At 33.6% G+C, this 14,164-nt stretch overlaps 1 protein-coding gene across 2 annotated transcripts; it reads left to right on the forward strand.

Moving 5' to 3' along the window:
• Window positions 1-1,570: 1,570 nt before the first annotated feature.
• On the forward strand, window positions 1,571-13,422 carry LOC133185972 (uncharacterized). 2 transcript variants are annotated; one of them, XM_061321257.1, is made up of 3 exons: window positions 1,571-1,624; window positions 2,138-2,217; window positions 11,651-13,422. In XM_061321257.1, the coding sequence occupies exons 2-3, from the start codon at window positions 2,196-2,198 to the stop codon at window positions 13,084-13,086; spliced, it is 1,458 nt and encodes a 485-aa protein (XP_061177241.1). In that variant the 5' UTR covers window positions 1,571-1,624; window positions 2,138-2,195; the 3' UTR covers window positions 13,087-13,422. The 2 variants fall into 2 exon arrangements, with proteins under 2 accessions (XP_061177241.1, XP_061177242.1); XM_061321258.1 differs by lacking the exon at window positions 1,571-1,624 and having other exon boundaries at window positions 2,122-2,217.
• The last annotated feature ends 742 nt before the right edge of the window (window positions 13,423-14,164 follow it).

Consider the following 14,164-nt stretch of genomic DNA (forward strand, 5'->3'; position numbering starts at 1 on the left):
TCATTTCTAGTGCAGGAAAGGTCACCACCTATGTTTGCATGCACGTCTTAGGTTTGACGCAGCGCGGCGAAGGAGAGTTTTACCCCGGCCTCCCTATCACGAAGGAAACGCCCTACTACTACGGTGCTGTGACCGAACAGTTTTGGAGAAGCATTCTCGCTCATCATAATCATGTACTTAGTTTGTTTGCTAAAGAAGAAGATTTTCAAAGAAATGATGCATTTTCACTGTATAATTTTAAATATATAGAGCCCGCCCTAACACCAGAACCCCTGGCCCAGGGGCCAAAAAATTCCGAATTTGAATTTTTGGAAGAGGTAACCTTGCTCATTATAACTATGCTCTTAGTTTGTCTGCTAAATATACAGGGGGAGAGAAGAAACTTTTAAAAGAATGTATGCATTTTCACTGATCAAAAAGCCCTACCCCATCTCCAGTTCTCCTGACCCAGGGGCCATAAATTTCATAGTTTTGGGCGAGTGTTAAATGCTTATTACAATCATACATGCACTTTATCTGCTTAATGTCCACGAGTAAAAATGAATTTTGAAGATTGCATTGATTTTGATGGTTTTAAGTCACTAAAGGCGGATCCAGCGCCGGCGCGCCGGGTGTGCCCCCCCCCCCCTCCCGTTTGATTTTTTTTTGGACATTTTGTTTCTATTATCCTAAAATCAAGGGGAAAACACCTCTTATTCGTTAGAACTCAACGGTTTTCGGGGGCTTCGCCCCCGGACCCCTACCAGGGCTTTACCCTGGACCAGCTGGGGGCTTCAATGCACCCCGCAGACCCCTGCCTTCTACTGCGCCCCCCCCCCCCGTTATGAAATTCCTGGATCCGCCGCTGGTCCCACCTCTCAGGCCCAAGGGGGGACAGGGACCATGAAATTCACATTTTTTTTTGTTCCCCTTCTGTTCAGCAATAGATGCTATATGCCAAAATTGGTTCAGCGGTTCTACAGAAGCTAAAAAATTTCAGATATTAACGCACGATAGACAGCAATAGGCCACCTGAGTGACTCAGGTAACTTGATAGACTGTGCATTACATATATGTACTTTTGTTGAAACAATTTTGGTACGATTTTACTTGCAAGGTCTGTAGATAGTTTTAAAATGATTCAAATTATGAACCGTTATATTGTCAGTTGAATGTTTGATATCATAAGAATAGTTCTTTTGACATAAAAAAAGCAGAATTTCTTGGTATCAAAAAAATGATTTTTAGATATCACAAAGCCAAAATCCTTTTATTTTGCGATATCAATTGACCAAAATAAAAAAAAAAGATTTGTTTGATTGTTTTAAATATCTAAAATTCGATTTTTTTTAGTCATAAAATCATCTCCTCTAATATCAGAAAATACTTTTTATATACTACACTTAAAAGGGCGCCTGATAAAATCACACTAAATGAACTTTGTATATGTAGTTTCACTAGTTTGCAATTATTCCTTTTAAAGAGACGCAGATCACTTTATCCGGAAATTTGTTTACTACGCCGTTTCAACTTTATAAGTTTTATAGCGCAAAGCTCTTCCTGTGACATTTGCTGGCTTCCTGGAAAAAAGGGAGGATCCGAGGAGTCGATAATCGTAACTTTTTTGTATGAAAAGGGAAGTATTGTGAGTATTGAACGTCATCTTACAGGATAGAGAGTTTATTTAATCAAGTCAAAATTAAAATATTTCTACCTTTGGAAAGGCAAGATGATTATGTTAGCTATATGTAAACAGCAGATCAAAACAGTTCAAAAGTCAAAACAGGAAATAAATATCTGCAAATTTGTCTGTCTTCTGATCTATGAAAGTAAGGATAACACATTCATGAAAGAATATGAATATCATTTCACAGAAATAATTTAAATAAATATTTTTATTTTTATTTTTTGAATTTATTCTGTTACCATGGGAAACCTTCAATGTATATATCCATTTTATAGAATTATGAAATTGTTTAATTTAATTCAGCTTCTCAATTTGCTTGACACATCTTTAAATATCATAATCAACAAGGTCAGGCAGTTGCAGTGTAGGATTTCTAAAAATTAATGTATCAACATAATGGTAACTTTATTAAATGTGTTAATTAGGATTAAATTATTGATGCCACCATTACATCCAATATGTTTTTAAAAGTGATTGGTGAAATCATCAACAGTGAACTACATGAAGCATATGACAGCAGTCCAGTTGGATGATGGAGAGTGACGAAATTGGTATGATAAACATTTTTTTTCCTCTGTATATACTAAAATGATTTCTCAAATGTGGAGAAAGTATTTCATGAAAGGATTAAGATATGAATGCTTAGCAATTATCATGATATATGGAACATTTTACTTTGAGCAGAGAGGATCTTTTTGTTAAGGTTGTCAAGAAAACTAATCTCTTTGAAACTGATAATTTTATTTTTGTTTATTTATTTATTGTTTGTCCCTCTTGAAATTTTTTTCACTCGCATGGAGACACCTCCACTTGCCGAAGGAGGGCTGCAATTTTTAACCTATACTCTGCACTTAGGGCCATTGAGCAGTGAAGGATCTTTTTCGTGCCAGCACCTACTGCAACATGGGACCTCGGTTTATATGGTCTCATCTGAAGGACTGGTCTCCATGTCCTGCAGTGGGATTTGAACCCTCAATTTAAGGATTAACTCCTTACACAGCAACTGTAGAGCAAACACTCTAACTACTGCACCATGTGGGTCACTACTGATAATTTTGATTGTTGTGGTATATTCTATAAAAATATATGTTGTGGCATTTATAGCAATTTTAGAAAAAAGATACCATGTGTGCATACTGGCAATTGTACATGGTACATTGTGTCTGTAAAAACAGATTTTCATTTTGGTTTTGTTGGATGAATTCACCGTGGATTGGATACCCTCTTACTAAAAAAAAACATATCCATAAGACAATGGTTATTCTTGTGAAAATGATTTGAAAACTAGCATAATTCAAAGGTATTGTTTTTTAGAAGGATAAATGCAGATATTCTCGAATAATTGAAAAACAAGAGGTCAGCATGTAACCATGGATCAGACAGAATACACCTTACATTCTGAACATGCTTGAATAAATCCTTTTTTTTAGTGATTAAAGTTGGAAATTTGTTGATTCATGTCCATACATGGAAGAAATATTTTTGGATCTGTTGATGCAAAAGTACAACTGTTTTCCCTACTGGCCTAAATAATTACTGATAGTGCCACTTTTTACTGATAATTTCTGATATTTACTGATATTATACTGTTGGTACTGAGAATTCCTGATATTTGCTGATATTTTTACTGTTGTTACTGATAACTGCTGTTGGTTCTGATAATTACTGAAATTTACTGTCATTTTTACTGTGGGTTCTGATAATTACTGATATTTGCTGAGGGTTACTTTTGGTACTGAGAATTGCTGATAATTACTGAGATTATTTCTCTGAACCCAGAAGATGTTAAAACAAGCCTAACACTCTCTAGAAAGGGAGAGGAATTGGTTGAAAGGAAGACTGAGGAAAGAAAATCTGTTTAAAATCGTTAAGAATCGTTCTTATTTTATAAAATGATTTCAGGAAAAAAAGAAAAATAAATGGAAGATAAAGCTTTTTTCAAAGACTTTTTAAACTCTAGCTGTTTCAATAATAGTAATTATTTAAAAATAGCCCTTTAAAGCTTGTCCTCATTATTTTTCAATACAGTAGTTGTTACACTTTTAAAAAAGTTCTGTTGAAAGCAGTTTCAGAATTTCTTGACAAGCCAAAAGAAATTTAAATAAATAAAATTAATGCATTACTAAGTAATAAAAAATAAAACCATTAAAAACAAAAAGAAAGAGAAAACACAAAAAAGAACTGGACGTTTTTAGAAGACATACGCATTACTGTAAATGATCGTTGATGGAAGAATTGCAGTAAAATTATTTGGACGTCGTTTCCTCTTTCTCGCTTCCCACGGGCGTGTTAAACAATTTTTTAACTCAAATTCAAACAAAGAAAGAGGATGTTATTTATATCTGAAAGAAATATGCTTTCAGATGTAAATTGAGAGAAAAAGGCAATATTCCGATCTATTTTTTTCTTTTTGAAGATATTCAAGACTACTTACAAGTCTCGGAAAAGTAATAAATCAAATGATAGGTATTTATTTTCATTAATCACAACGGTGCCTGATGTAAATTGTTTTTAAAATAGAATTATAAATTTCCTTCCAATTAGTCCATTACATGCAACAGGTGTGTGCTGGTCCCGGCATTATTCTTAAGCTACATGTACGTCTATATTGAGTCTATACCTTGATATTTAGTAAATGTCTTAATAATAAAACATTTCTTAGATGTAATGTTAAATTATATTAATAAGTATTTTAAAACCAGAAAAAAAATGTACTCCCGCCACCCCGTGATAATAAATATTCATTTTAAGAATCTGCTTATTATATTCCCCATTTCTGCCTTAAAATATGAAATGCACAATAACATGTACCCAACCTCGAGGAAAATAAAAGGATTAGAACCACATAAATATGAAGCTTGACACTGCATTTTTTTTTAATACATCCCGGATCCTAGGCCTAGTTTAGATAAAAATAAATTATTTCACCTATACCCCGAAATAGACTTTTTCAAGGATAAACATTTTTTTTCATTCATTTATCTATATGTTTATATGTATTAAAATTAATTCAGTTCTTTTGAAAAGAGGCATTCTTAATTAAAAAATAGAAGTATTTTTTCCCTCTAGAATTTTAGTTTAAACGTTCCATTTCACAAGCATCGTGTTGATAACATCATATTTGGATACATTTAAATTCTTTATTTTTCATGTAATTGTTTTCTTTCTGTTCTTTTTACGCAAATGAAGGAATTTTTGAATCCACCTGTCACTTCGTCGTTGCGTAACTGGCTGTTTGTGATATCCGGCGAGTCCCGGCCGCCGAGTGCCCCTCTCTCTCACTCGCCGTGTCTTATATATATATATATATATATATATATATATATATATATATATATATATATATATATATATATATATACAGCAGGGACGTACAGTGTACATCACAGCGCTTCCGTTTGTGTACAATACCCTTGAAGTCCTAGATCCCCGTCACTGTGTTTAACAGTAATCAAACAAAATATACTTTTAACATTTGGGATTAATAAAATATTTTTGTGGTAAATCGAACAAGATTTTGAACTTTTTCATGTAATTTTTAATATTCTGATGAATTTAATGAGCTAAGTGCAACAGGAAAATAAGTCACAGTATAACTGTTAATGAGGGATAGTTTGTCAATTAAGTTAGAAATAGTCCATACTGATATCAAACATGCTGATTCTTTGTTAAATGACCTTGTCTTGTTTCTATTAACTCCAACAACACGCTAAACTTTGTATAAAAATATTTCAGATCTGTTGTTTTCCTGAAGTTAACAAATCAACTATACTTCCGTGTGCATTTTACTTGTACAGTATGTCCTCATTTACACATGTAAATGTCCACCCTTCTGCAAAAATCATAGAAATATTTTTTCACTGAAGAGACTCAGCCCTAAATAAGACACTTATTGATTATAGATCGCGCGTGCTCCCCCCCCCCCTTTCAAAACTTATTTGCTACAAACTTCTGGTTAAGTTTCTTCGTGTAATTAGCCCGTTTTAAGATAACCAGCAATTAAAACATATAAACATTAGCATTTAAATTAATTTTATTTATTTTAAGGATAATATATGTCTCTGAATATGTTCAGTCAAAATTGTACATGAATTATGATTTCTTCTCTTCGGATATGAAATAATTACGCTGAGTTTCTATGTGTATCGAACATTTATTTTTTTCCCATTGGTTGTTTTTACTAACTGTCCATGGAAAATCTCTATTTTTTAAAAATATTTTTGACGACACAAATGGAAACATGATCAATGTATTCGAGAAACAATATTATACTGTATGTGTCTTGTAAACAAGTAAAGGTTTTGAACTAAGTGTACATGTTGCCGATGAAAATCTGTAATGCTGTAGAAAACGTTAAAACCATTACAATGTGTGTACGGACTGGTGTTGAATCGATCTTGACTTACTTTGATCCAATCTCTTATAATACTTGGGTGCGGCGGATCAAGAATTTTTTAAAACAAATAACTATAGTACATTGTATCGCATTGAAAATGAACTTTTTTTTTTCATGTGTTCTTTAGATAACTTTTCACTCATATTGTGACGCCATTATTTGCCTGTTAAAAGCTGTTAATTTCGACCTGTGCGCTGCAGTTACATGTACATTTATATGTTCATAAATCGGTGGCGGGATCTTCCGTGTTCAACTTTTCACATGTACTGGGCGGCATTTTTTACCAAACACAAAGAGAAATCTTTCTCATGCAAATTCCGGTCTGTACTCTGCATTATTAGGGACAATGAGCAGAGAGAGATCTTTCTCGTGACTCTGTACTAATTGATCACTGAGGAATCCTTTTTGTGGTAGCACCTACTGTGACAGAAAACCGCGGTTTATACATTCCCATCCGAACCTTAGATGATCTCCATGTCCAACATCACCGCACTATATGTATATATTAAATATGAATCCAGTTTTTTTTCAATCGGTTTTATTGAACGTGATTTGTTACGTCCTTTTTAGGCCTACTTCATCGATTGAAATAATACAAGTAATTCCTTAAAGGACTTATCGCATGTTTCTAAATTATTTGAGATTAAAAGTGTAAAACGTTCCTTATGACCTCAGTTTATAAATTTTGTGTTTTTACTGCTGATAAATCGCAGTAATTAACCAATTATTGACCCAAATGAAAACACCTGAATTAAAAATCTAAGTTAATTAGATAGCGATCACGTGACCCTGTGACGTCAAAGGCGACAATGGCTGATCAGCTCTTCACGTAAATCTTACTAAAATATACGCGATACAACCTGAATTTTCTGCGTTATGGACGACCAAATCACTGATTTTATAGATATGATTTTTATTATCCAACCTTATATTTTAGAAATGTCAGCAAGAAATAATCTGAAAAATCCGTTAACAATTTGTAAAAATAGCAGCGACGATAGCGAGGGAGACGCGGCGAAGACGAAGAAACTCGCCATAACAATACAATTTGATAATTTGTCATTTTATCACATGTATGAACTTATTTGATTCACAAATTCAAATTACATAACTTTGTTATTCTTCGTTTTTAACATAATATTAATTCAAGCAAGTATGCCTTCATATGTTTTGTAAAGGATGGCGGTCTTGAAAAATAATTTTCCGATCACGAAACATTGCCGTAATCAGACCTGTTTCGAATAAAAAAACGAAAATATCTCAAAATTCTTACACCTTAGAACTAGTTAATGTTTCTATAGTAATTGAAAATCACATTAGGAATTAATTTTATCAGCATTTTTTCATAATAAGCTGCATTTGTCGTTGATAACTCCGTAAATAGTGTCTAACTTCTCATCTCTCTATCACTGAATTGTCGCCTATGACGTCAGAGCAGTAATTCGCCGAAATCCGACTGAAATATGCATATTGCCGTATTTGAATTTCAACTCTCAATATCTATTAAAATACGCTTTCAACAACGTTTATTGTATTCAGAATTTTAATAAACAAGGTTGTAGATAATATTTTTCATAAAATTAAGATTTCTGAGAAATCATGCGATAAGTCCTTTAAGAACTAAGAAACAGGATGAAATGTGTGTGTGTGTGTGGTGGGGGGGGGGGGGGGCAGGTACAATCTTCTTACGGAAAGAGAAATTAAATTCAAATATATGATTATTAAAAAAAAATTTCATGAGAAAAAATGCATACTTCCCCTGCTGTCACTCAAGTAACAAATTCTAAATTCTTACAGCTTAAAATAAGTTATAAAAAATAAATTATTAAATTAAATTAATTTATTTGATTTATTTAATCCATCCACCCCAGTCTCTTTTTGCATCTCATGAACTTAGAAAATAATCTCAGTAATTATCAGCAATTCTCAGTACCAACAGTAACTCTCAGCAAATATCAGTAATTATCAGAACCCACAGTAAAAACGACAGTAAATATCAGTAATTATCAGAACCAACAGCAATTATCAGTAAAAACAGTAAAAATATCAGCAAATATCAGAAATTCTCAGTACCAACAGTATAATATCAGTAAATATCAGAAATTATCAGTAAAAAGTGGCACTATCAGTAATTATTTAGGCCATATATATATATATTTGGCTGAGGTTTATATTGAAAAATAACTTTTCAAAAATTCATTGTTTTTTTATGAAAATTGTAAGGTTTGAACTTTGAGGGAAATGGGCATAAGTTTTACGAGAAAGGAAAAAATGAAATTTTTGTGAAAAGTAATTTTACATTAAAGTATTGATGGATGTCTACAGATGTGCTTTTAAGATGCTTTAATGTTAATACAGACTATTATTTAATCTTTAATGTACATCATAAGAGGTGTCACAGGAGGAGACTATATTCTCCTCCCAGTTGCCCAACAGTCCTGCAATATTGTACCATTCACCACACTTCCTGAATTAAAGAGGGAGTTTCGATAAGGCCGCTCAGCGGCCCACTTTTTTTCATGAAAATAAATTTCAATTTATTTTTTCAAAACTAGTTTAGAATTCAAGATAAATATGTTAACTTTTGTTATTTATATTTCAAAAGTTAATATGAGATGAATTCTCACCGTAGCTGATAATACTTAGATGTACCCTCAGATCGGTTAACATTAGGCTTATGGGAAAATATAAGAGGGTGGCATTTATAAATCGATATTTAGAATATGAAGTGCATGAGGGACACTCACCTAAATTTGCTCAATAGTTAGATATACTCTGCATACTAATTTCTTGAAATATGATGAGTGTCGCGTGTGCACTTCATATCCAAAAATTGAAAATTGCATAAAATTTGCATATCTAAAATTAGAAGCTCCTGGTTTCTTGATCTGACTCTGTGTTAGAATACTAAGCCAAAAGTAGCATATTTTTTTTTATATCAAAGAGGATTCTCGATTATATTAACAAGAGAAAACATTATCGTATCCTATCTTCATTTCGATACTTTTTTTGTCGCCAACTATAACGTTAACGTCACATTTTTAGCTCACCTCCTCGAAGTTGGGGGAGCTTTTGTAATACCGTCAGCATCGGTGTTCCAGGTAAACGTTTTTGAAGCTGATTTTTTTTTTCAAGTGTATCTAGTCCATATATTAATCAGAGTCACCTGATCCAGCGTGTTTCCTTGTCACCAGTCAGGTTTCAGATGCTGGATTTTTAGTCAAAGAATAGAATGTCCAGGTAAATATTTTTAAAAGCAGGTTTAAGTTTTTGGAGCAGAACAGCTGTAAGCACTTGTTGACCAGACTTGCTTCGTGATGCATCTACGGATGCACACTACTAGACTTGCTTCAGATGCTGGATATAACCTACATTTCCATAATGAGTGAGCAGGTTAAAGATTTTGAAGCGGGTCTCATTCTTATGTAACTATAAGCCCTATCGTGACCAAACTTGCACTGATGATGCATCTAGGATTGCACACTACTGGACATGGTTCAAATGCTGGATCTTTCTTACATTTTCCGAAGGACTGAACAAAAAATAAGTTTTAGAGCAAGTCCATTCCTTAACGTTATTTATCATGCATAGTTATATTTTTGACTTTCTTGTAAATAGAAATCCACACTCCAACGTACTACAGAAGCGCCCATATATGCCTGTGTGGTTGATATAGGGTAAGTCTGGGTGTCTAGGCGCATATGTCTGCCTGATTAAGGATTAAACACATATCTTTGGCGTTTACACATGTATTTTGAACTGCGCTCTGGACTAGCAAATCATATATAATGAATTCAAAAACTCTCTAAATTAGAAGTGACTAGAGTTGATGAAGCAACTTAATATACTGAAGCCGGTAGGTGGGGTAGGGTTTTGGTAAAAAAAAAATATATTATCTGGCGGCCGCCAGGTAAGTTTCTAGCGCCTGCCATTGAAGTATCTGGCGGCTGGCAGATAAAATTATAGTGTTTTTGCCAAATAAATTGTAGCACCCAATGATGTACCTTAATGCACTTGATTGACAGAGGTACACATACCAGGTATTTTTGAAGGCGGTGCTTAAAATCTCTGCCTTTAACGACATCTACAACTTCTGTTTGTACCTAAATCTGGGAGTTTCCTGCCTTATTAGCACTTCAAATCTACACATTATACAAAAATTCACTTTATAAGGTCTTCACCTCATAACTTTAAATTAATGTGTTATTAGATTACATGTCTATATTTGTCGGCTTCTAGTTATTTATGTGGCGGCCGCCAGATAAGTTTCTGGTCGCCATCAGTTATTTGGCAGCCGCCAGATATATTTTTCTAGCGGCTGCCGAATAATTATGCGGCGGCCGCCAGATAAAATATTTTCTTGCCTTGCACCTACAATGTACCGGCTTACGTAGCGATATGATGCTTTTAAATAAACTTTTTATTTATGTATGTATATAAAGTTGTATTTATTTTTTAATCTTTTTATTTCAAATCATTTTATTTAATTTCAATTTTATGGTATTAAGGTATATTTTTATAAAATATGTAGTTGTATAAACTCATTGATGAAAGGTATTGCATATACCTGTATATGACGTTTTTACATTTACCTATCTCATGTCTACACATCTTTTTTTTCATTTTTCGTTTGGAAAAATGTTAAATATTGATTATAAAGTTTATGTATAAACTGTCGATTAATTATGATGTTAAAACCTTCTATATATGTTTACCTTTTATAAGTTAAATTCAGCCTCTTTTAAAGGAAAGTAACATTTAACACACCAGAAAAATATCGCACCTTAAAAAAACATTCGCATAAAATAAATACCATTTTCCGTAAAAAAAAATTTGCTGAAATCTTTATTCTTTTCTATCCTATTTCATTTACGATTTTTACGGTTAAAAAATCCACTGTCCCCCTATTAAAAATGTCTACACCAAATATATACGAAAGGGGGTATACTTAAATTTTCAATTATCACGTGACCGGAAAATGCGTAACATAAATTATTTTCATATTTTTAGGAAAATATGGAGTTTTTCTACAAAATATCAAAATTTCATAAAATTTCGTGAGGGGCCGAAAAACGGCCTTATCGAAACTCCCCCTTTTTCCCGGTGCTTTTGGAATGCTTTACCGATTTGAAACACACACACACACACACACACACACACACACACACACACACACACACACACACTGGGTTTTCAATTTGTACATGTAAATGTTAATTTGGAATACCTATGGTAAGGTTGCATATTTGGCACTTTCTGTATTAGTGATCAGTGTAAGCTCTTTTTAACAGTTTTGTCCCAAGTAGCTAAAATATCAAGGTTGATGTATGGAGCATGACAGTAAGGTTGCAATCACCTGTCACCACATACAGATTTTTTTTAATAAATCAAGTGGGTCTTTCCAATCCATGAAGTTTTAGTCGATGGGGGAGGGGTGCTAACTTTAAAAAAATCCGACCGGATATGCCTATGTTTATGAAGGTTTTTTGTGATATGACATTAATATACGTTAACGTTGTTTATCAATATCTTAGTACACTGGTATGTTACTTACTCTACCATTAAGCGATGGTTTTGTATTTTTGTAGAAAATCAAGTAAACTGGAAAAACTTTTTACATCCTCTGCCATCTAGGCGCAAGATCAAAAATGGCCGTACCATCAAAATTTGTGATAAAAAGAAAGGAAACGAGTGTTTGTCTCAAGAATTTGCCATTAAACTCATGAAAGAAAAACCTTATAGTATAAAAATAAAGAAACCCAAAGCTGAGGAGGACACTGCAATTCAGCAAAATAAAGCCCCTTCTGTGGTGTTGGAACAGGTTGGAATAGGAGTTTGTGATCAGCTTATCAATGAAGACATAAGTAAAGAAGACGAGGGTGTTAGTTTTACATGTATATCTGCTGCGAAACCTTCTTTCTCTAAAATTAATGAAACCAATGAAAATTCCAGAGATTATCCGATAGAAATCAGTGACGATGAGCCTTGCACTAGTGACCCAGGAATCTTTACTAAAAATCCTATAACGTCGGACACTTTTCAATTTGTTAAGCAGCGTGGAACATTCTTAAATACATGTAATTTGAAAGTCAAACAAAGACGAAATGGAGGAAAACTTTATCCTGCGATTAAAAACAAGAGACCTCTAGACAACACGAAGTTCAGTGTTGTTGCTCATATGGATCCACAAGCTGACAAGTACACTGTACAGAGACGACGAAAAAGAGCGAGGAATAGTTTTACAAAGTCTGCAAGAATGGCGAATAAAAAAGACGACTTCGACTTACCGTGCTCTCAGTGGAATATTGTTTTATTATCTCGCTACTTCAGTTTTAAGAGCTGTGTGGAAAAGTTGGAGTTGAGAGAACATATTGACAACCACGATGTCATATTAGACAAGATAATCGAAGACTTTAAATACAGAATGACAATTGCTTCTTCTAATGTCAAACAAAATGTAGAAAAAACTGATGAAACTTTAAATTTTATCTCCCTGTGCAGTACTGAAATCGGTGCGAGATTAGTTTTAAATGAAATCATGTTCCCTCTCTGTGCATATATGGGTCTGTCGATCGAAATTGAAAAGAATGTAAACTGTGTTTTCCTCCCTATGTCCAGATTTGACTACAGAATAGTAAATTCAGATGGGGATGTTGTCGGAGCGGTAGAAGCAAAGAGCGCAGGATCTCTGTGCCAAGAGTCTATAGCGCAGGCGATTGTACAACTCTGTGTACTTCAAACTGAACACCTTGATAAAAAAGACACTGCCCAAGTTATAAACACGCCTCTTTTTAATATTCTGACAGACGGTATCCGTTATGTCTTCATCGTTCTCCAAGGAAAGAAATTACAGTTTGAACAGGTTGATGATAGGGTTTCCGTTAGAGAGGTCAGATCGTGGGAGGACGTGAACAATCTGTTCAGGGCACTGTTGAGCTTGATGAGAAAACAAACTCTTCCGCCGGAAATTATCGACCTTTCAAATGAAAATGACGTGGAACTGATTGAAATGACTTTAATCTAAAAATAAGTATCAGGGAAATGATCATCTTGGGAAAGCACTACCATTTTTATTTTCTGGGGAATGAATCGGAAGTTGTTTTTTCTTCATCTTATTCAAACGTATTGATCAACAAATAAAAGGGATGTTGATCTGCCGTTTAAAAATAGACATTAAACGTTACATGTGATGATGTTTGATTTATACTGTTTCGGTAGTATTTTAGCCATATTTCGGCGGCGTTTCATGTATAAAATATTTTACTTGTACTTCTTTCTAAGGACATTCAGCGTTTTATAATTATTTTTTTCTTATATGAATTTATTAATATGTATGACACTAAATATTATTTAGAAATACCTCATATTTATTATTTTATTCAAATTTATAGAATAATTTATTCACAATAGTGAATGTAATTGGGCAGCAGGCTGAGCTTTTTAGCCCTCTCCATAATTATTTTATGTTGTGATAATAAATTATTGCTCTTTTCATCAACTGTGTCAAATTTTCTTCATACCATGTTTAGACCAAAAAAAAAATAATTCTGGAAAGATAAGCACCACTTTATACATAATGAATCTCTAAACACTTCGTTATTTTTTTTGGGTTTGTTATTTTTTTTTTTTATTTTTTTTGGAGGGTGGGAGAAGGGGGGGGGGGGTGAATGTTAAAGGTAAAGATAACGAACAGTGATCGATCTAAAAAAAATCCATAAATAATACAAATATGTAAAAAGGGCATAAAACACGGACCCCTGGAAATCCTAGAGGTGGGATCAGGTTCCTGTGAGGAGTAAGCATCCCCTGTTGACCTGTCACACCCGCCGTTAGCCCTATGTATTGATCAGGTAGACGGAACTATCCGTAGTCAATTCAGTACAAAAAAAGGCCTATCAATTGGTATGAAACAAGTCAGCCAAAATATGATCCAATGATAGGTTATATTTGCTAACAAGGTCATTATAACGACCATGAAAATTACGAAATGCTGACTTAAAACGAGGCTGTTGAAATCCCTGTAACATCAACTTATCAGTGAGTAGCTTGTCTCGCATTAAAAATTGATCGTTCTCAGAGCAAGCTCTATAGTAGCGAATAAG

The sequence above is a fragment of the Saccostrea echinata genome, unplaced genomic scaffold (genome assembly GCF_033153115.1).
Source record: "Saccostrea echinata isolate AGI-Se365-2 ecotype Australia unplaced genomic scaffold, CSIRO_AGI_Sech_v1 ptg000012l, whole genome shotgun sequence".
Taxonomy (NCBI): Eukaryota; Metazoa; Mollusca; class Bivalvia; order Ostreida; family Ostreidae; genus Saccostrea; species Saccostrea echinata.